This window comes from Platalea leucorodia (genome assembly GCF_965183815.1).
Source record: "Platalea leucorodia genome assembly, chromosome: 3".
NCBI classification, from domain to species: domain Eukaryota; kingdom Metazoa; phylum Chordata; class Aves; order Pelecaniformes; family Threskiornithidae; genus Platalea; species Platalea leucorodia.
The window spans coordinates 76,226,429-76,250,223 of NC_138825.1; the positions used below are offsets into that span (position 1 = coordinate 76,226,429).

The 23,795-nt window shown below is 37.7% G+C and overlaps 1 protein-coding gene across 2 annotated transcripts in view; it reads left to right on the forward strand.

The window, feature by feature from the left end:
• Positions 1-23,795, forward strand: part of REV3L (REV3 like, DNA directed polymerase zeta catalytic subunit) — a 129,493-nt gene that overhangs the window by 66,008 nt on the left and 39,690 nt on the right. The window contains exons 6-14 of one of the 2 annotated variants that reach the window (XM_082306518.1): positions 5,400-5,494; positions 6,042-6,146; positions 7,112-7,196; positions 7,282-7,430; positions 7,728-7,856; positions 10,576-10,813; positions 14,768-14,907; positions 17,885-22,088; positions 22,466-23,448. In XM_082306518.1, coding sequence (XP_082162644.1) covers positions 5,400-5,494; positions 6,042-6,146; positions 7,112-7,196; positions 7,282-7,430; positions 7,728-7,856; positions 10,576-10,813; positions 14,768-14,907; positions 17,885-22,088; positions 22,466-23,448 — 6,128 coding nt within the window. The remainder of the gene's footprint in view (positions 1-5,399; positions 5,495-6,041; positions 6,147-7,111; positions 7,197-7,281; positions 7,431-7,727; positions 7,857-10,575; positions 10,814-14,767; positions 14,908-17,884; positions 22,089-22,465; positions 23,449-23,795) is intronic. The other variant, XM_082306519.1, reaches the window with a different exon arrangement.

Sequence of the window (23,795 nt, forward strand, 5' to 3'; positions counted from 1 at the left end):
TCACTTAACCCTGCCTGTCATATATCCGTATTACAAGTTGTACCTTGTAAACAATTCTATCTGTGTTCTCTTTTACAAAATGAAACCTAGATGCTATGAAAAGCTTTGGCTGGGACTTGCTAAGTCGTCTTTTCTAGCCTTGTTCTAATGCAGATATTCTCAAATCATGGTTTTGACATAGATAAGATTATCTGTTTCTTTGCAAAACTGATGCATGTGATGTGAGGCAGGTGGTTAGCCTGTCGTATAGGGCAATCTGTGTCAAACAGACCACTTCTGAGTATCTTCCAAGGCATAACAACTGCTAATGACCTGAAGTAGTTCATAGTTTCAACTAACTACAGCTAGGAGACTGGACATGTTCTGACTTCTTCATGCTGTCTTCTCACCTGAGCACTGTAGCTGCTCAGGAAACATGGCTTGATCTGGAAGAGTGAGAGGTACAGTTGCTTCGTATATTTTCCTGATGTGTTGTGCATGTTTGTTCTAGGTGAGCAAAATCAGCAAACCTAACAGCTGACCAAGCTATTGACAGTACTCAGATCAGATAGTTCTCAAAGAAGCACATAATCATGTTAAATAACTGTACATCAGGACAGGTTGTACTCCTCCCTCTCCCTCTGACATTTTTGTTTTGTTCAGAGTAAATTAAAATGTTAGAAGGGCCAGTGAAAGCTGTTCTGCTTTCATATGCCCTTTGAGGTTTTTCCTGAAGTGGAAAGAAATGGCTCCTTGGCCTTTGTGGCTTACCTGGATGTTGCAGAAGCTTGTGGTGCTACCGCCCTGACTTCTGTTAGTGCAAGTGTCTAGCAACTCACCTTGACAAGGGTGTTAAATGCCAAGTTAATGACCCGGTTGTATTGAGACATTTTTCAAGTCTTATGAAAGTCTTACTGTACATGTCAATTGCCTTTATTAGCCTCCACATCAGTCTTTGGAGTGTGCAGTTTTGACTGCCAGCCCTGCCTTAATCCTGAAAACGTTAACAAGAATTATGATGATAAATCCTAAATTTGTCTCAAAAAAGGGCTCTTGTTAGGTCAGTGTTTTTAATTTTAATAATTTGCCATGTTAATTGGAATACTGTAGTTTTTGACAGAAAGACTTCTTATATCTGTTTGATTAGAGCTTGGACAAAATGAGCTTTTCTGCTTCTAATCGCCCAAATCATTTGAATCTTGGTGAGTTGCAGACAAAGAACGTGCTTCAAATCATTATTCTTATGGAAAAAGACTTAAGTTATAGTGACAACTACCAGTTTGTTTTGAATTTGGCAATGTTGAATTTAGTGTTATTTTTATAGGATAAATCCATATTAGAATCTCTAAATAAATAAGAAATCTGATTATTTGGAGAGCTCTCGGCCAATTCTGTCTGTGATATTGATCAGTTCTCAAGACAAATCACTGGCCACGCTCTTGATGGGGATGTGGAAAACCAAGACATGTTTTTTTTGAGAAAATATCCTAACTAGTTAAAGGGAAAAGAACAGAAAGTTGTCTTCTCTCTCTCTCTCTCTGGACTGTTTTTAAAGACGAAATTAGTGAAAGTAGGTAGCTCAGAGCTTTGCTGTTGTATCTACCAAACAAGTCAAAGACAGATCTTGACCAGATTTCTGGTCATTTACATGTGTCATTTAGCAAAGGAAAGTATTAAAATCAAACTCTTCTGATACCAATGACCGTTGTGTATTGTGGTCCCTTTTCCCTTGTTCCCAGAAACGCTTTGATTTCATGAAGGGAGCAGACAGAATTTTTGCAGCCTCCTCCCTCGTTCTTGTTTCCCAGTGATCTTGCAGTTCTTTCTTATTATGTGATCAAAATGCAAGTTTCAGCTTGCCTGCAGTTCCTGTCGCCTGCCGTGCAGGCAGGCTCTGTTTGAATGCTTTGATGAATATGAGCACCCGAAGTGCGTGACATGAAAAGTATGCATGTTGATGATGGTACGACTGGGAAGGGAGGGGAGTGATGGCAATATCTTGTCCTTAAAGTGTGCATTAGGGCATGGGCAGTCTACTTCTGCTAAAAGGCTGAGCTGCTTTGGTTTAGGAATTGTATGATATGCTTTCTTAATTCTCACAATAACTCTGAAACAGTAGTGCTGATTTGGAGGAATTAGTAATCGTATATTAATGCATAGCATCTTACAGTTGTTAATGAATTCTACATGATAAGTACTTCACAACTGCCAGACTGCTTTTGGATGTTTAGAATAAAGAAATATCCTGCTCTGCCTTCTATTGCTGTAACTGAGTGAAACATACATTTACATACAGAGTGAAAAATACATTTACTCTATTAATGCAGCCACAAAATGTGACATCACAAATTTTAAAAGTATGGCTGCCAAGAAATTATTCTGGAAACTTTTTCTTCTCTGCTTTTAAACTACATGCTTTCAAAATGTTAAGTTTCAGGCAGTTTCTAAAATTGACTTTCAGGATGCCTATTCCTTTTTTCATATCCCTCACTTCATTAAAAATCCAATTGCTGAGATTTCTGTTTTGTTTCTCAGTTTCATATTATGTATAACACAGGATTTTACTTTCCAGTAGAAGTTCCACTATTCTAATGTGGTACAGGAGGAGAGCAAAGATGATTCTTGAAAGCTGAGTCTGCTGTAGAGAGGTTGAGGTTATCGCAGTAAGCCCTATCAGCCTTACATCAGGGAATATTTCTTTCTTACCCCAGAAGTCAAGTTACGCATCAGCTGAGCAATTGAACTAGTAATACAAATAGAACTTTTTATTACTTTGGTATATAGAAAGAGACAATGACCAAATAACTAGATCTCCTTTCAGTCCTCTCTGTCTTTCCCCTTAGAAGTGCCAGTAAATAAATATTCTAGGACTGGTTTAATTTCTACTTACATTTCTAACACTGGTTATTTCTGTCTTCTCCAGTTCTTTGCCTAAACAGTTAAGGTAACAAGCTGTAAGTTTAGTGGGTTTTTTTATCTCCACTGGAGATGTAAAAACAAAAAAAAAAAAAGTGGACTTTTTCAGAACTTCACTCTTTTATGGTTAAAAATAATTTTCTGATTTCCTTGTAAGGTCTCAGTGTTCTCTCGAACAATGCAGGAAGCTATTTCTGCATTATAAAAAAACATAGTTGGTATTTCAATTGACTGACCTTATTTCTTCATAGGTGGACAAATAGATACAGGTGTAATAAAGTAGTTATAGCCTAACAATTTTGATTTTCTGTGTGCATGATACTGTCACCTAACAGTCTTACAAAGCAAAGTATTTGTTTTCCAGTGCCTTTCTTAATCTTGATTAAGTTCATACACTGTTGTGGACCTAATAAGTAATTCTTGCTTTTGTGATCACAAATGAGTGTGTTTGGTATCTTAAACTAAATCATATGATACATTGATACACTTAAGAAATATTAGATCACCATTCTACTGACAGAACTGGACAGCAGTCAATAAAAGCTCACATTGTGTTATACTTTCAGATAAGTAGCCCTCTTATTTTTTTTGGAGGGGAGGTGTCCCCTTTCTTCTTTTGAAGATGATATCTCAGCCTTTGCCCTTTGGGCGGTAGGACCTCAGTTTGTGGAGGACAGGGTTGTTCTTTCAGGGGAAGCAAGGAAAGCTGAGGGCCAGGAGGAAGTGAGACGGGAGAAATGTTGCACCCATTTAGAAGTACTCCTTTGTTCTGTACTTCATGTACAGCGTGGACTCTTTGCGTGGACTGAGTATCTCGGGGGTTCTGGTACGATGATAAAGCAGTAGCCCACTGAAGCTGCCTTGAAAGCAGCTCTTTACCTTCTGTTTGGGTTGTTTAAACCAGTTTACTTTCTGCAGTGCATTTGAGAGAACCTCTTGGTCTTCTGCTGTTTCAAAATCAGGCAAAATATTTAGAGCGTTCTTGCAGGAGGCATCCTAGCAGTTTCAATTAGCTCTCTAATGAGCAAATCTACATGCTTTGCCCATGGATAATGCTCTTCAGGAAGAACACATGTCTGAAATAGCTTCAGTCCTAACTTCATGTAATCTATAGTTTGCTGATGGTCTGTACCATAGACCTCTGCAAAAGGAGTTAGAAGTAAATATTTTTCTCTTCTAGAATATTACAGTTTGAGAATGTGGTGAAGGGGTCAGTTTTGTTTTTTTCTCTTGGCGTGCTATCTTATCTCTTGATAATTAATATGATGCCCTGAAGCCTTTTAGACATTCAAAATATTTTTGTGGTTGAGTTCTCTGATGTTTTCTGAGAATTCATTAGATTTTCGCTCTTACAACATAAGTGAAGCAGTTAGATTTTACATTCCTTTCACATTTACTATTTCTAGATCGTTAAATACTTTATTTTCAGAGAAGGTGTCGGGGACATCCAGCTTTTAATTACATCATCTACTACCTCCTTGCACTATAGTGACTTCTATTCAAAGCTTATAGAGAGCATTGAAAATATTAATGGATTATATCATATATTCCATGCTGAGATTTTTGAGGCTCTGTGTATGTCAGGGAATGTAGGAATACAAGTAGATGTTGTAAGTCACCAGTTAATTAACCTAAATAAAGTTCTAAACAATAGCATATTTTCCCTGAAGAATAGCATATTTTAACTGTGGGGAGCTTTGAGGGGATTTTCTGTGTTTCCCTAAAAATTTTGAAAAGGGTAAACAGGCTTCCACATAAACCTGGGAGAAGGTTTCTCTTTCTTAGCTTCCTCCATGGACTCCTTAACATTACTTCACTGACAGCAACAGATGGAAGGCCACTGACCTTAGCAGATCTGAAAAGGCACAGTAGGAAGATGATCAGATCATTACACAACAAGCTTGAATCTGTTTCTAGTATTTTAAGTCTTTACCAAGACATTTATCCTTAGTTCTGCTCATGTTTGGGATGCCAATAACCTGTTTATATTCACTAGGCTACCCCTAAGCCCCCTAAATAAATTTAAAAAAAAAAAAAAAATCTGAAAAATAAAACATTTTTTTGCTTCGCTTCCCTTAGTTGGAAATGTTAAACTGTTTTGCATTGCTCTGAACTGTGAATGAGAGAGAAAAATACTTGCCGCTGTGTTTTTTGGGTGCAAGATCATGTGAACGCAGATGGTCCTATTGGCTGAGAGTTCTATTTGAGGAGGACAACATTGTTGTAATTGCTGTAGTATTTAGAGTTGTTTACCACTTCTCTCACAAAAGAAAAAGCTAATCCCTTTCAGTTGAATATGCAAATTTCTCATCTAACTAAATTTGTATATGACCATTAACATAAGGACTTGCAGGTGAGGATAAGAACGGGTAATACTGTGTTCAGGTACTCATCCCCATTCCCCCTGAAATGTTGTAGATGTCGGTCCAGTTAGAAAGCAGTGATGATGCAGTTCAAAATCAACATATTGATAAAATTAACCTGTGGTATTTATGTTGTCACAGCTCTTTAATGTTGAAAGGTGTTGAGCCACAAAGTACCTGTGAATTGGAGGTGGATGCAGTAGCTGCTGACATTTTAAATCAACTGGATATTGAAGGTGAATTGTTAATAACTTTCCATTTAAAATGTTTTAGGACAGGAGCTATATTGTCATCTTTTTTAAGGCTCAGCTTAGTTAAGCCACAATCCAGATTTCAGTGTTAGTGAATTGTTGATCTAAAATTCATAAAGTTTAAAAAAAAAAAAATTGAATGAACTCTGGAAGAAAACAGGTTATAAGAATAGCCTATTGTCAGAGCAATAGAAAGAGATTTTTTGTTAATGTATAACAGATGGTTTCAGACGTATAAGGAGAGTAACTGAAATATCAACATCAAGTATGCATGTGTATGTACATGTATCTATACATACATACGCATACGTGGTGAGAAGACCAGCAAAAGCCAAAGATCTAGAAAATGAATAAAGTTATACTTTAACTTTTACATAACACTGAATCCTAGAGTAAGGCAAGAATTGCAATTAAAAAATAACAGGTTAGAATGACGAAAGAGATGAAGAAGAGCGTCAGAATCTAATTTGGGGGGAACAATGCTTTCCATCACATCAACAGACTTCCCTTCATATATTATTGCATATTTCAGCCCAGATTGGCAGGAACCCTGGTTTACAAGCTATATGGGAAGATGAAAAGCAGCGACGGAGACAGAAACGTGAATCTTCTCAGATTAAGACACCTGAGTCACAAGGTAAAAAAAAAAAAAAATAAAAAAAAAATTGTGCAGCTGTTTATCAAAAACTGTGAATGAGAAGCAAGCAGGAGGCAGAATTTTACTCAGCGTATCAAGTCTGAGGGCTTTTTAGATGTACCGTTGTTTCAGTTCCAAGCTTACTGATTGCCCAGTACGTGTATTCCAGTTTTAAAAGCAAGATACATAACCTTGCCTAAAACCATCTTGATTCAGCTAGTTACAAAGCATTCTAGGCAGAATGAATGATAATGACAGTTAAGATTGCATGCTTTATGATGGAAAATGTTTAAATACTGACAAAATTAAATCTCTTATTGTGAAGCTTTCCATGGTAGTTTATGCACAAGGGCAGTTCCTTTGGATTTCTGTGGAATTATAGCTAAGGTGATGTTAGATGAAAATTCTAAAAGGATGGGCAAATCCCTGTATTTTAATGTAAAATTCATTGCACAGGGAAGACTGTGCTCTGCAAATTAATTGCATAATGAACTGAGCTATTCTCTGTAAAACCTAGGCCGTGTTTCTTTTAAAATATGAATGATATTTGGCAAGTAAGCCAGAAGATTGCAAGAAGGAAAGAGGCAGGTTCCTGGCTAAGGCAGACTGCTTCTGACTGTGGATTTTCTCCTGCATTTCTGTGTAATGTTATTCAGGCTGCATAAACCAGACGTTTCAAAATTGTTCACTGATTGTTCTTTTCCTGGATGCTCACCTTGGTGTAATTGCGACGTGATTTGTAAATGCTGTTGATACTCGCAGTTGCAAATGAGATCAATGGGAGTATGTGAAGTATTTTAAAGTGTTTAAATACACTTGAAAAATCAGCCCTCAAATTTGGCACATAAAATTAGCGGACACTTCAACTTTGAGCCATTTCCTAATAGGATTAGTAATTTTAGCTGCTCTCTCTGTTGAGAGATCAAAGTAAAACTGAATAACAAATATTTTTTTAAATTTTAAAGACCGTGGATTTGTGCCAGCAACAGAGAGTGAAATATTTTTTCAGAAGAGACTTAAAGAAATCCTCAAGCAAAATGACTTCTCTGTGTAAGTGTTTAGCCATTTGCCATAAAGTATAGTATTCTATGCAAACCTTAAATATGCATTTAAAAATTGGTTTTCAATTAACTAGAACGTTGTCAGGATCAGTGGACTACAGTAATGGATCAGAGGAGTTCTCTGCTGAGCTAACACTACATTCTGAGGTACTTTCTCCTGAAGCCTTTCAGTGTACGCCAGCTAATATGGTAGAAGTGCATAAAGATAAAAAGATGAACAAAGGTGAGTATTTTTAATAGCATAATTGTTTAGGCATAAATCTATGTCATGCTTTGGCTGTTTATACTATTAGCAGAAGTAAGCCAAGGAAGAGCTGATTGTCAGTTATGAAAAAATGAAGAGTAGTTCTGCTTTTTATTTTCATCATTGTTAGAGTAAGCCTTTTTAAAATTGCCATAGCAAATAATGGAAGCATACTTAAATACTAAAATCCATTTTAAAGTGGCTTGCTTTCATAATGTATTGATGTCTGTGACTCTTTGAAGTTTTATCCCTTTGCTTTTTGTTTTTCTTTTAAAGAATCCAATAGGATGCGTACTGATAAAGACGAGGAAGCACTTATTAATGAAGAAGCAATTTTAAACATTGTGGAGAATAGTCAAAGCTTTCAGCCTTTGTCTCAAAGACTGAGTCAGACTACAGTTTTTAGTGAGTATGACTGGAATGTCTTTTATTCCAGGCTATTTTATTGTTCCACAGTCGTCTTTGTGTTCACTTACATTACCAGTTGTGAAAGAAAGTAAGTAGTTTACCTCAGGGAGTTTGTCAAGCAGGTTGAGACTTCACACACACACCCTACCACCACCACCACCACCACCACCAAAAAAAGACCTTATATTTTCAAAAAATGTCACGTGGACAGTGTATTTGTAGAGGCTACTGTGCTTTACTGGTCCACTAAGCCTGTCCTCTTGCTAGGTCAGCTCAATGCAATCTCATATAGGTGTTGCTCTTCCTTATGCTCCTAGGGTTATAGGACTAAAACTATCAGAATACAGAGGATTTTGACTGTCTATCCATGATATTCTTGCAGTTACTGCATCTTTCTTACAGTTATGGTAGAGAACATGCTCGTGGGCTATCTTTAGAAGCTCAGCTGTCTGGAGATACTGGTGGATAGTAGGCTGATAATGAGAGGCAAGTTGCAGCAGAGCATTTCCCAAAATCTATGGATACAAATGAATGGTTGAAGCCAAAGAAACAAGAAGTAAAACATTAAAGAGGGTGAGAAAAAACATGACAGCAAACAAATGTAGATGGCATGGGGGGGAAACAACAATAAAATAACAGAACAAAGGAACTTGTATGAAAAGCTACTTCAGGTAGAAATAGTTCAAATACTCTAGAGGAGATTAAAAGCACATAGTTCATGCTATTTCTATATACATTCTTATGTAAATATATGGTATAATGTTAATATGCACTAAAGTTGGTACTACAAGGTGCGGGGGGTGGGAATATCTAAACCTCATAGCTTCCCGTGCTTTTGATACATATATGGTGTGAATATGTTCATGGACAACAAGATGCAGTATGGGCAACAATATGTGCCTATGGGTAATACAACATACAGCAATATACAATCTTTTCTTGCAAAGAAAGAAAGAGTGGATGGAGTGAGATTAAGAGTATTTTTCAGTGCTGTTTTATTTTGCAGAAAGTAGGCAAGATTTTGGTTATGGAAGTTTTATAGGCAAGGATTTGGATTTATCAAGAGAACTATAAGTAAAGAAGTTACGTGGGAGCTAGCAAACATGAGCATTGATTTATCTTTTTTTTGGAGTGAGAAGGTTGTGCTGAGAGGATGAGAAGCAGCTAAAATAATATATAGGGTACTTCTTACGACTATGTGTGTGAATTGCTCAACCAAATAGGAGTGTTGAAAGGGTCTGTTTTTTCCAGTGGCTAGGGAATCAAATGGAGATTTTGACTTTTTCTCTCTTCCCGCCCCCCCCCCCCCCCCTTTTTTTTTCCCCTTCTTATCATGGCGCTACTGATTTTGACTTTTTCTCTCTTCCCGCCCCCCCCCCCCCCCTTTTTTTTTCCCCTTCTTATCATGGCGCCACTAATTGCTGGTGTCTTGTGTGACCATAAGTAACATGCTGCATCTTTGGGTCTCTTATGCTCTTTCATAGCATGGACTAGTCTTTACTGTGTCTTTGTAGAGTCATAGTGTCACAGGGGCTGTGAAGCACACTACTTCTTCTGATGCTGCTGTGAAGTACGCAACAAGGTTTATATTAATGGGAAGTAAAGGTTGGATTTTAATGATGGACCTCACAAAGGGCAAGGAGCCAAGAACAGAAAGCACAATTGAAAGTGGGTTAATTCAGAACTCTGGCAAAGGGGATGGTTTCCATTCTAAACGGTTGCATGGTGTCTTGTGAAGCCTTTGTAAAATATGGAAAATGCCTTCCTCACCGATGTTGAGACCTATTTTATATGATTCTCAGGATCATTGTAAATCATAGGATATTTCCTGAGGAAGGAAAGTAGAGATTGTAGTTCTTCAGCCAGAGGAGAAGGAGAGAGAAGTAACAAAGATGCCTGGTAGACTGGAGATCATAAATTGGTTATGAGGTCAGATGAAAGGTAAGCAGGAGGAGAGTGAGAAGAAATTGTGACTTGGTAGGATGTTTAAGAAATAAAAATAAAGAATGAGAAGGCAAGTGCATGAGTTAGTGTAAGCTTGGGTCAAATAGAGGAAAATAAAAAATAAAATTTAAGGGAGGAGTGGAATCAGATAAACTAGGGGAACCTAGGAAGAGAATAGGTTATAGCAAAAATAAAAGGGAGGTGAAATTAAGCATTATAATAAAAGACAGAAGGAAAGAAAAACTAGTTGGTAAAAATCAGCATCACCTTTTATGAGATGCAGTGATTGAAAGTCTTCCAAGTGATACAGAGAGAAGTGCCCAACAAAGTTAATGCAGCCATTGAAGTGGTGAGAGCAAGAGAAGGCAGTGATGCTTCAGAAGCTGGCACTCATGCTGAAATAAAAGGGGAGAGTGAGGCTTTTACTGAATGTGAGGAGCTAATGGGGCGGGGGGGAGAGAGAGAAAAGTGCTTCCACTAAATCTACTACAATCAGAAGAGGAGGGCAGAAATAATAAAAAAAGAAGGTTGCCAAGATTCTAGATAAAGAGCTAGAAAAGATAACAAATCGTAAAACTTGAAAAAATTATATGAAAAGAACTTTGTTTCTGTAGCCTGCCTTGCTTTAGTCAGTAACAAACCAGTAGATTTTAAAATACTGAGGGGTTTTTTGGTTTTGTTTATTTAGTTTTGTTTTTTACTGGTAGACTATAACTAGTCATTTACAAGTAGAACAAAATGTAGATTCTACTTTTATGGGCTTTTTCTGCAGTGGACAATAGTGCTGATGAGGCCATGATTGATCTGTTGGCTGGACTGGAGAATGATGGATATCAGATGGGACATCACAAACCACACTCTCACCATCGTTCTCTTGGAAGCTGTCGAAATTCTCAGAACAGTGATGATGAAGAAAATGAGCCGCAGTGCGAGAAAGAAGAAATGGAACTTAGCTTGTTAATGTCCCAAAGGTGGGACAGTAGCATTGAAGAGCCTGGGCCAAAAAGAAGGTATATATGTGATTTTCTTTTCTTAATATGTTCTTTTCTTCCAGATCCTTCTTCCCTCCCACCCTGTTTTCAAGTGTGCTATGAGCCCAGTGAGCCATAGAGAGGTCTCTGTTGACAGCATTGGAAAAATCTTGCAGATCTTGCAGTTGTTTTAGATGATGCTGTGAATCATCAGTTTTATATGGAAATAAAGATTAAATGTTTAGGCTTGGCTAGACCTAGGCTTCTAGTTTGCTGTTTGAGGAAAAATTGAGTAGGTTTTTTTTGTCCTACAAGACCAAATACAAAAAACTTTAGTTGTAACCTCCTTTTAAGGTCACACCTTGGATGTAATACAAATGTTAAGGTGTATCTTGTACATCTCATGTGCCTGTAACTTTTACTGAAGTGAATATTTAAGAAGTATTCTTGTGAAGACTGACCCAGAAGCCTGAGAAAAACACCCATTTGTTTCCGTGCTCAAAGCTTAAATCAAAACATGAATGTTGCTTACTCTGCTGGACTGCTAAAGGTCAGCAGCTTGAATATTTTTAAGGCCAGGATTCTTGGAACACCTTCTCAGGTTGTAATGACCTTTTGTACAGTCTGCACTGACAGACATTGAAAGAAGCTATATCCAGTTTCTTGTCACCCCTGCTTTGGGCAGACTTTCTGGTATTTATAATTCTATTTGAAAGATGAGAGAATTCACAGATGTAACTTTTTTTTTTTTTTAACATCAGAAATCATAATTATACTATGATTCAGGGAGCAAGAGAGGCATAGAAATACTTAATCTTTTCTTTGCTGAAGACATACAGAAAAGTTGTAACAGAATCAGAAGTTAGATCATTAGTCTCCTAGTTATAGAGACAATTCATCTCTAAAGCTACTTTTCCTATCTGACCTTTGATTTTTCTTTGTTTTTTTCCTGACAGTAGTCTGAAAAGTTGGAATTTCCATCTAAAACACTTAATGATAATCTTCAGTTTAGTAAAACCAGCCTATATCTTGCAGAATTTATTAGCTCAGACACAGCTCTGTATGGGCATGACTGTCCTGGAGACAGGTAGGATCCTGAAGCAATTAACTGCTTTTATGCAATAAAGAATCCTATTTAAAAACTTAAAGACTTGATGAGCTGTCTCACGAATAACTTGCTCATATATGCCTACATCTTAATCCCAGACAGAAAGCGCTAGGGAGAATGTACATACCAGGTGCCTCCACAGGGAGCCAACTCATGTTCAGAGGGAATTACAAGCTTTGCTTCCGTGTGATCTCTGCAGAATTTGGACTGACTTCAGAAGAGAGCATGAGTATCTCTGCCCCCTGCATGATTCTGCTCATGCAGAAAGGGCCAGATTGAGTCTTAACAGTGGATCCAATGTTTTTCTGCTCAGGCTCATTCTATCTGTACTGCTTCCTAATGCATCCTACCGTACCCATACTATCACTTTTCTGTTATTGGGTATTCACCGATCTTCCATTATCTCAGAAAATATATTGAGATAATGAGGAGTAACAACACCCTACTGGCTGAATTAAATGGCTTGGGTTTGATTTGTGCTGAACCAGAGCAGAAAGCCCATCAAGACCTGGACTGGTTCAGGTATGGTGGTATCATGCTGTGTTACACAAATTTTCCTGGAATCTGAACTGGTGGGCTTGAATGCAGAGAGATCCAAGTTGTTATCTGCAGAAGTTGTCTCCAGCCTAACTGGGTTTACTGAAGTTGACAAAGATTTGCTTCATGCACAGGATTATAGCATAATTCAGGTTGGAAGAAACATCTAAATGCTGTGTAGTCCAGTGCCCTCATCCAGGCAGCTTTGGATGGATCAGTTGCTCAGGGCCTTGTCTGGTCAAGGTTTAAGTATCTCCAAAGACAGAGATTGTGTAGCCTATATGGGCAACTGTTCCAGTGTTTGAACACCCTCATAATGAAGAATGTTTTCCTTGTACGTAACATTCCCTGAGGCAGCCCTGTGCCCATTGCCTTTTTCATATTACAGCACACCTCTGAATCTGGTTTCATCTTCTTTATACCCACTCATCGGATACTTGACAAGTGCAACAAGATCTCCTCTTAGTTTTTTCCCAAGGCTGACTAAATCCTGTTCCCTCAGCCTCTCCTTATACATCGTGTGCTTCGGCCCCCAGTCACTCTAGTGTTCCTCAGCTGGATTTGCTCCAGTTTGTCAGTGTCTGTCTTGTAGTGGGATGCCCCAAACTGAGCACAATACTCCATATGCAGCCTCACACCTACTGAAATTGGCTACAGTCTTGCAGTCACAGCCCAAGATGCAACTGGCCTTCTTTGCTACACAGGCACACTGCACACTCTCAGGTTCAACTAGTTGTCCACCTGGGCTTTTGCATTCTTTTCCACAAAGCCACTGCCTAGCCAGCTCTCTCCCTGCCTGTACCAGTGCATGGGGTTATTTCATCCCATTGTGGGACATTTGGATTTGTCTTTTTTTGAAGTCCATGAGGTTCCTGTCAGCTTATTCCCCAACCTATTGAGATCTCTTGGAATAGCAGCCCTATTTTCCAGAGTGTCGATTGCTCTCCCCAGTTTGATATTCATTTGCATATAGAGCTGAATGTCTTTGCACTGTACTTTTTTCATGTTTTGGGAACATAGAAGAGGGAGAACTAAGCTCACTTAGGTCGTGGCCACTGTGTACCTAGCTGTGCTTGTTACTTAGGTCTCTCTTCCAAGTCATGCTGCTTCCAGACTTGAGTTAGTCTGGAAATTATGGAGCCATATCTGAGCCTATTGTTCCTGAACTAGTAGACATGGCTTGATCTAAGTGGGCTCAGTGCTGAGCACATTCAGATGTCTGTGGTGCTATTATACATATAATTCATACTCTGGTTGAACTCCACAGATAAAAGTTCTTCAGAAGTAGACTGTATTTAGGTTATTGTGGATTTTCCTTCCTGTACCTTCAAAACAGTTGTATTTATACCTTTTAAGGTACTACACAATAATGTTTTCATATATCAAGCTACTAGGATAGATTATTATTACCTTAAAAACAAAAAACAAACACAAAAAACCCAAACAAAAAAAAACCCCAAACCTCAGTTCCTTAATATTTATCTAGATTTCTCTCTTGTAGCCACAGAATAGGTTATTTCTATGAAGAATTATGTTCATCTTGTGCTTTATTTTAAAGAAGAAGAAATCAAATTCCTAAGTGCTTCTACAGTTGCAATATACCGGAGGGTTTGGTTTTGGCATTTTTCTATATATTTTTTCTTTTTTTTCCCCCCATATAAAGCCATGGCACCTTAAAAACCTAAAAAATTCATAGCAGCTTTTCTTTGTAGATTTACTTCTTTTTTTTTTTTTTTTGCCCCAGCAGATTTATGACTGTAAAAATGGCAGCAAAGAACAGTTAACTTAGTAAAAGCGGCTTAAGTATTAGCAACAGCAACTTCAGAATGTTCAAGGAAGAATGGAAACAAGCATTGTTTTGGTGGCTGTGCTTTAGTTAAGCCTGCCAAAAGGCAGAATTGTTATAATTCATTAAAGATTCCTTTTTTAAAAAAATTAAAAAAGTAAACATCTGTTTGCTAAGAGCTGAACTGAAATAATTTTGCATAGTTGGTTTAGTCTTCAAATTTCAAGCACTTTTAAGCAATGAAATTAAATTCCAGTAAAATTGAAATAAAATTAAGTATCTAAATGCCTTTTCTCTAACTTCTTAAGCTAGTGAATCGTGCTGGTTTTGCCTGCAGTTTTTAAATGGTTGGCTACCACTGTTGCCTCTTAAAATAGTAACATTGAATAATATTTTGAGTTTCTCAGTGAGAAATTTAACAAATTTTTTGTTTCTTTCCCTTTGCTCCCCCAAGTTACACAATGATATAGCACCACACCCCTCTGATTTTGAGGTTCCCTGTGGCTATTGGTATTTTCTAAGAGAAGTATTGTGCATTAATTAGTTCCTTCATTTTCTCTAGGTCAGCTGGCAAAAACATGCATCGAAGTTCAACAGAAGAGGATTCATCTTCAGAGGAAGAAATGGAGTGGAGTGGTAACAATATGCTCCTAACTAATCTCTCTATACCTCAGTTAGATGGGACTGCAGATGAAAATGGTGGTAAGTAAATAGAAAAACAGCTTTGGAAGTTGAATTATTACCTGGGTCATAGTTCGTTTTCAGATCAATTTGCTAATTCTCCAAAGCGCTAACCATTTTCAGTTCTTGTTTCAATTGGAAGGAAATGCTCTCAATGGATTGCAGAAGCAGGCCCTTGACATCTTCCTTATAAGCCAACGATGTTTTAATCTTAACGCCCTCTATGAATTACCAGAATCTGCTTTTCCTATTGTATTAATGACCCAAAAAAGGGAATTGTTCAATTAGTTTTATGGAAAAGATAGTTACCTTGTTGCAAGGGGTATTTTTCTGTTACTATTTGTTATGCAAATATGGTGTTAAAATTAACGATTCTGTAGGATCATTTATCCTGCTAGGATTTCATTGTAAATAGTAAATGTATTATTGTGTAAATTTAGATGGTTCTTTGCTTTGCAAGTACTTGCCACACGTTAAAGACAGTGAGCCTTCGTTTGAGCCTATGTTTCATTCAGCAGATTGCATGTTCACATCTTGGGATTGCATGAGTTAAAACTATGCAGGGGCAAAGCTGATGCAGAAGAAACTACCTTTCAAAATCTATAAAAAATTAAATTAATCTGTAGAGATATCTCTTGCCATCTCTTTATAACCTGCTGTCTTTGATCAAAATAACCTTAGTTAATAGAATGCACACTTTGAGGTTACACAAATACATTAATATCATTATTTGTTTCATTAGACAATCTACATATTTTCACATTTATAAAATTCGGTTGAGTAAAACAATGTAAAATGTATGCATCTTGTGGGGAAAAATACATATCTGTATCCAGGGTTTTCTCAGTATTAGGTTCGCTTTTGTTCTTGGTCTAATCAACAGTAATTGTTCTTCTTTGTTTAGAAATGTTGTATTAGTCATACTTCATTGCCTTTAAAATTTGAAATTTGTGGTTAACATCACTTTGTACAGAAGCTTCTTTCTTAATCCATAGTACAAATTGGTTAATGTAAAATCTTGTTTGTGCTCATGCATGTACCTCATTTCCTATTGTTGCATTTGCTCTCTGGGGCAGGAATGTAATCCTTTACAAAATTTCTGTATTAGTTTGTGTCTCTTGAAGCTATTTGACAAAAATAACAAACATCATATATTAGTGTATAAAATACATATGTCTTAATATACCTATTAGCAATTCTGTATTAGAGAAAGTGACCTATATGATCTTATTACATAGACAACCACAGCTATTCTTTTGTGTTCACTGTTTAAACCATAGTTTGCTTTTTCCTTTGGTTTAAAGGTATAATGGTAGGGTTAACATGTGACTTGGTGTACTACTAATATGATTTGGTTTTGCAAAATATACAATTGTAATTTCCTTATTTGCAGTACTTTGTAATTTAATGTAAAAAGGGATGCTTCTGGCTAATGAGACTGTATCTTAAATCACTGTTTAAATTTTAGAATATTTTAAGTATATGAAATATCACTTGCAGAAGAAGAGTGTCAGCTTAGAATGAGTTTACTACTGTGAACTTTTGCATCAGTTTCTTATAATAGGAGATACAGTAAATTCAAACCAGATGTCAGTCCAGTTCATCTAAATTAGAAAATGCTTATCCACACATGAATCTGTGTCCATAACTTCTGACTGACTGACAAGTATTTTTGCAATTTTTTTATCTGAATAGTCAGGTATCTTCCAAGTGTTCATTGACACTTCACTGGACTCCCATTTTCTTGGTTTTCAGTTAATCATCCTCATTCTTTGTGTGGACTCCTACCCTCAAAGAATCATAGGCAGCATCTCCCAGCTGTGTTTCACAGCTGAGGGACTCTGTGTATGCATTAGGAAAGGTTATTAGAAACAGATTGAGACTTCCTTTTATTTTTCTCACCTGGCAACAAGTAAATTTCTAAGCTGAAGGCAGCATGAATCTAAGATAATCCCCAAATTGGTTGATACTTACAGTAAAGGCCCAAAGGATCCCCCGCCTAGTACGACAGTGTGCCGTGCCTGCTTTCAGGTCATACAGCATGTTTCATAACTCCTATCCCCTTCAATATTTCAGCTAAAGATGTGGACACATGAATAAATTGCTGTGTGCCAGGAGCTCTGTGGTAACTGCCTCTTTGCAGAGGAATAAACTCCTTGAATTTATTTGGTGCTCATTGTGGTTATGAGCAAGCACACAGTTGCTGCAAACCAGTTGTTAATTTGTGAGTTACCACCTGCCTGTCCACACTTACCCTGCAGTAAATGTGGTGAAACTATCAGTGAAAGAGAGAGAAATCATCCCAGGTATCATGTGATGAGTCTGCACAGGACAGTTACCGCAGCACATGCTGGTCACAGATCTGTGTGGGAATGTTAATGCATGGATATGAATTCATGATCTCACTAAATGATGTGAGCTCCTTGCATAAACACCCGAACGGGTGGTGGATTGCTCTGCTTTATAAAAGTGCAGCAAACTACCTATGCTTAGCGCACAGGACAGTTAATACAAAGCCCTTGCCATGTTGTATGACAGTACTTCAGCTTTCTGTGCAATGACTTTTCTATATGGGGAAAGTCATTTTAATAAGTCCTTTGTTTTTCAGAGCCAATGAGTATGCGTACTTCTCAGGGATAAAGCAGGATACAGGCTTTTCTAGAAATCAATCTGTATTTAGTTATCTGAAAGTGATTTTAGAAGCCGCCTTTCAGAAAACCAGCATGAAATCTTTGGCAATTGTATGCAAGGTTACCGTTTAGGAGTAACTGACAGAACAGCTGAGACACAAATGTACTGACGACGTGATTTTATAAAGCAGCTCATGTGCTCAGGATCTGTAGATGTCATGATCTTAAATGTAATGTGATTTAGAAGAGTTTTGTTTCTTCTTCGGCTGGGAGGGCTTTCAGGAAAATGTCATTAAAATGGTTAATGCCTTAGGTTATTTTTTTTTTTACAGGAAAACTAGAGTAAAATTGCTTGTCTTCCATTTCAGACAATCCTTTGAATAATGAAAGTTCTCGAACTCACTCCTCCGTCATTGCAACAAGCAAAATGTCTGTAAAGACCTCAATCTTTCACAAAGATGCTGCTACGCTAGAACCCCCATCTTCTGCTAAAATTACTTTTCAGTGTAAACACACAAGTGCCCTTTCTAACCATGTTTTGAATAATGAAGATTTAGTAGAAGACCTCTCGCAACCAAACACAGAAACAAGACCTGAACTTTCAGTCCATGCTCTTACAAAAGAAAGCACTTACTCAGCAAAGTACCTAACTCCATTCAGCAATAGTACCCATGCAGAAAACTCACACAAGGAGAGTAACAAGAAAGACACTCTCCCAGTTCCTTCATGTGAAAATAATATTTTTGAGTATGAAGATGATATTTCATCAGTGAGCAGGCAGATACCTAGTAGGAAGTATACTAGCATCCGAAAGGCTGAAAAGGATGTCTCTTTTGTGCATGTGGGCCGCCATATTGGTGACAGCATGTTGAATAAAAACTTATTTAACTTTTCCGATTTGAGCCACTCCAGCCACTCCAAAGGTAAAATGTCCTCTGAAGTAAATGAAAAATCCAGCAGTGCAAATATAAATAGTTTTTTTCCAGCAACAGTTACAGAAAATTGTGAATTGGTGTCTTGTTCAGGAGGCAGTCGAACTGTGGTACACTCACTTGAAAACAACACTGATGAAGGTGGCCTTAATAAGCTTAAAATTAGGTATGAAGAATTTCAGGAGCATAAGGCAGAAAAGCCAAGCCTCAGTCAACAAGCAGCACATTACATGTTCTTTCCTAGTGTTGTTCTTTCTAATTGTCTCAGTCGACCACAGAAGTTAGCTCCCGTGACATATAAATTACAGCAAGGCAACAAACAGTCCAGGTTGAAGCTGAATAAAAAGAAACATAGTTTTATCAATCATCAGGAGCCTGCAAGTGTAAATGATGTTGCATCAGTGAAGGAAAGCTGCTATACACAAGGTAATGCTTGTAGTAACATTCCTGATAAGGATAGTGCTTTACCTAGTGACTTAGTTCAAGTTCCTCTTGAGGCTTTTGAAAACAAAATGCCTACAAGTACTGCTAATTATACTGACTGCCAGTTTGCAGATGGATCTCTTGAAACTGAGCAGTCATTTGGATTATGTGGGAATAAATATACGCTCCGAACGAAACGGAAGGTAAATTATGAGACTGAAGACAGTGAATCAAGCTTTGTCGCACACAACTCAAAAATTAATCTACCTCAACCGATAGAAGGTGTTGAAAGTTCGGATGGGCCTCAGAAGTCTCGAAAGCGTAGAAAACTTTCTAAAAAATTGCCACCGGTTATTATTAAATATATTATCATCAATAGATTTAGAGGGAGAAAAAATATGCTTGTTAAACTAGGGAAAGTAGATTCTAGTGAGGAAAGAGTAGTACTCACAGAGGAAAAGATGAACTTATATAAAAAGCTTGCACCTTTAAAGGACTTTTGGCCAAAAGTTCCTGACTCTCCTGCAACCAAATATCCTATTTATCCACTAACACCAAAGAAAAGTCACAAAAGGAAAGCAAAACATAAGTCAACCAAGAAAAAAGCTGGAAAACCACAAAAAACAGGTAGTAAAAATATTAAAAGACCTTTATCTTTCAGAAAAAGGACTCATACACTTCTTTCTCCTCCTTCACCGTCCTACAATGCTGAAGCTGAAGACTGTGACTATAACTATAGTGATGTTATGTCTAAGTTAGGTTTCCTTTCTGAGAGAAGCACAAGCCCAGTAAACACATCTCCACCTCGCTGCTGGTCTCCCACTGATCCAAAAGCAGAAGAAATTTTGACCAACCTGGACAGAGAAGCTTTATTTAATAGGGGGCCCAATATGTACAACAGCAAGACTGTTAATTCTAGTGTAGGAAAAAATAGTCGAGCAAAAACTCAGGTTAAGAAATGTAAAAAGAAATTTGCTAGCCCCACCGTATCTGCCAAGAAAAAGAAAAAGATTAATCAGGCTGATAAAACAGCAGATGATGGAAAGAAGAAACCTAGAACAAAACAAAGACAAAAAACAGCTGAAAAAGCATCCTCAAGAAAACGCGTTTTATTTAAAGATGAAAAAGGAAATACTCACTCTACTGCAGAAGTGAAGTTTGTGCTGAAACATCAAGATCTGCCTGAGATTTCTTACAACTCTGTCAACTCGCAGCCACTTCATAATCGGAAAGACAGTCCTCTTCCTGGCTATTCAGCAGGATATCTGCCATCAGCACAGCTCCCTTCAGCAGCTGATGCACAAAGTAATTCATCAGGCTGTTTTCATTCATTGATGGAAATTGATAAGCCTGTAGTTGCACAGTGCTTACCTGCTTCACGAGAAGACTCTCATTCATCTCTCGCATCTACTCCTGTGGCATCTGGAAGGGAAGTACCAAAACCGAGCTCTCAAAGGCCCAGAACTCAAAGTGCTATATTTAGAATGAAGGATTCTGCTCTCATTCAAAACATATTTGATCCATCTAATCACTCAACTCGGGTAACGCAGAATGTGCGCATCTCTAAAGATAAGACTTCTGCAAAAGCAGAAGAGATAAAAAATTTGCAAAATAGATATTTACCACCAGCTGGGAAATTAAATGAAGCTCGTGACTCTTTGGACACATCGAAGATGGATCAGTTACATGCCACTAACTATTTGCATTGTAAAGACAGTAACCAACAGCAGATTTTTTGTTTACCAGAGGCATCCAGGCATTCTGATCCTTGTTCTTCTATTAAGTCATCTGAGGAGAGCCCTGGGCCACTCCAGTTGCCTAAGAACTGTTTCGTAACGTCTTTGAAGAGTCCAGTGAAACAGTTAAATTGGGATCAAAACCAGAGAGGTTTTATTTTGGATATGGCACATTTTAAACCTGAAACAGTAAAACAAAGGTCTCTGTCAGAAACAACCATGCAACCAAAACCCATCTCCCAGTATAAAAACAGGACTATAGTGGCCCCATCAGCATTCAGTGAAGGACAGTCTGGCCTAGCTGTTTTGAAAGAGTTACTCCAGAAGAGACAGCAGAAAGCTCAGAATGCAAACGTTACACAGGAACCATTACCAGCTAAAACACAGCTGAGCAGGAATATACCATGCCCTCTTGAACAGAATAAAGCAGTCAAAAGGTCACGGTCAGTCACATCACCAAGAAAATCTCGTGCTCCCAGGAATACAAAACCTAAAGAAAAAACACCGAAACTTTCAAAAATGGAGTCTTTAAGCCAGCAGATCAGTAGTCGCATTGATCACTCTGTGTCTGATGACAGCCCCGGGTTTTTTTCAGACCCTGGTTTTGAAAGCTGCTACTCGCTTGAAGACAGCTTGTCTCCAGACCACAATTACAACTTTGATATTAATAGTATAGGGCAAACTGGATTTTGCAGTTTTTATTCCGCAAGCCAGTTTGTCCCTGCAGATCAAAATTTGCCCCAGAAATTCTTGAGTGATGCAGTTCAAGATCTTGGTTCTGGACAAACAACAGAAAATGACTTGCTGTGTCATAATGACCAAAAATCTGAGGAAGAAAAGCAGCATTCTTCAAGCACAAGTAAATGGATGCGGTCTGGTTCCCTAAGCCCTGAGCTTTTTGAGAAAACTTCACTGGATAATGAGAACCACTGCCATAGCCAATGGAGGAAAAACGTTCATCCTTCAACTTCTAGATCTAGTTCTATTGATACCTCTTGTATGCAAGAGACTGAGGTCTGTTTAAATGAAAAATTCAAATTGAATAGAAATGCAGTAAATAAAGAGAGATTTCTTAACCTTCCTCAGCCAACCAGCTCAGACTGGATCCAAAGCCACATTAGAAAAGAAACCACTTTTGAACCCTGTCAACCACTTGATTCAGTTAATACCTCTTTTACATCCATATTGTCTTCTCCTGATGGTGAACTTATAGATGCAGCTTCTGAGGATTTAGAATTATATGTTTCAAGAAACAATGAGGCATTAACTCCAACTCCAGATAGTTCACCAAGATCAACTAGTTCTCCCTCACAATCAAAGAATGGAAGTTTTACACCTCGTACTGCTTACATTCTTAAGCCTCTCATGTCCCCACCCAGTCGTGAAGAAATCATGGCAACTTTGCTAGATCATGATCTCGCAGAAACAATTTATCAGGAACCATTTTGCAGCAATCCTTCAGATGCTCCAGAAAAGCCAAGGTACTGTGTTAAATGCACTTATGTCTACATATGCTTGTGATTATATTAAATTTAGTTTATTCCTGTAAACGATTTTATGCTGTTACGTGGCACAGATACATGAAAGATCCCATCTGATATACATACATTTGAAGCTGAAAATTACTGTACTTCCCATGCGAATACCCATTTTCATTCATGACACTTTGGGTTTTTTATTTCTTGATATTATTATAGTAAGTGGGAATGTGCCTGCTTGGTTTGTAGAAGATAGATACTGCCCACAGGAATTGTATAGTGAGAAAACTAGTTAGCAGGACTCTGCTTGTATATCATCTTGAGGACTGCCTGCAGTGCAGTTTAGAGCAAAACAATAATTCAGACTACTTTATTCACAGGGAGATTGGAGGACGGCTTCTCACAGTGGAAACTAGACTTCCAAATGACCTGCTTGAGTTTGAGGGGGACTTCTCATTAGAAGGTCTACGACTCTGGAAGACTGCGTTTTCAGCAATGACAGAAAGTCCTAGACCAGGGTCTCCTCACCGTTATGGTCACTCTACTGTTAATAAAAGAGAAAGTAATAGCCATAAAACTAGTGAAGACAAAAAAATAGTCATAATGCCATGCAAGTGTGCTCCAAGCCAACAGCAAGTTCAGATATGGCTTCATGCCAAAGAAGAGTATGAACATTTCAAGAAATTGCCTAAGAATCATCCTGCTGAGCTGGAAAAGACAGCTGAGAATTTCAGCTCTGCAGTATTGTCTGAAGAAAAGTCTATAGAATTAGTAAAAGAAGCTAAAGATTTAAATTTTTCTAGCCTGGAAGATGAAAGACCTATTGTGCCTACAAAGAATTCTCCTGCTTCCGTGGCAGAAACTGCAAAAACACAAACCAAGGAAACCTGTGATAAGTCTATAAGCACTATAGGAACTTCTATAAATACTAAAAATGAGATAGACTCTAATAAAATTGCATCTGAAAGTAAGACACTTATTACTTCAACACTAGAGCATGATAAGGAGGAGGAGGAGGAAGATTATTATGTCAATTACAGTTCACCAGATTCTCCAGTACTTCCTCCTTGGCAGCAAGTAGCCTCTCCAGATCCCAAGCAGTCCAATTTAGAAGACACAGAGTGGAAAAGCCAGGATATTATTTTGTCTTCTGTGGAAGGAAATGATATAGTACCTGTTGGAAGTGCACAAAACTCTCCATCCACCCAAGAGGACACTAGGACATCCTTTGACACGTCTCCATTTCCAGTTAATGAAGATCCTGGAAATTCTGAATCCATTTGCCTGCATAGTACACCTATTGTGCAGAGAAAAAGTCAAGATGGAGTACCTGAAGTTCTTGGGTTTACTCCTTTATCCACAGGTAAATCCATTAAGTGATTCTAATGATACACAAAAAAAATTGCCGAATATGATATTATATTTCTTTTAACATAATGAGAATATAATTACATCTCCACGAAAATATATTTAAAACTAGTTTTCGAAAGGAAAAGGCCTGTGCATTATTGTTAAAGTAACTTACTGAATTATGAAAAAAGTCTAGAAGCAGAACACCCTTTTTCTTCCTGATGGTCTCTAGTATCTGAACTCTGAAGTGCTGTTAAAAACTTAATGTAAAAGTATAGCTCATTTGGGGGATTTTGAAATCTTGTTGGTTATATTGCTTGTATTTTTCCGAACACAATCTCAATGGAGAGATGTGAATAG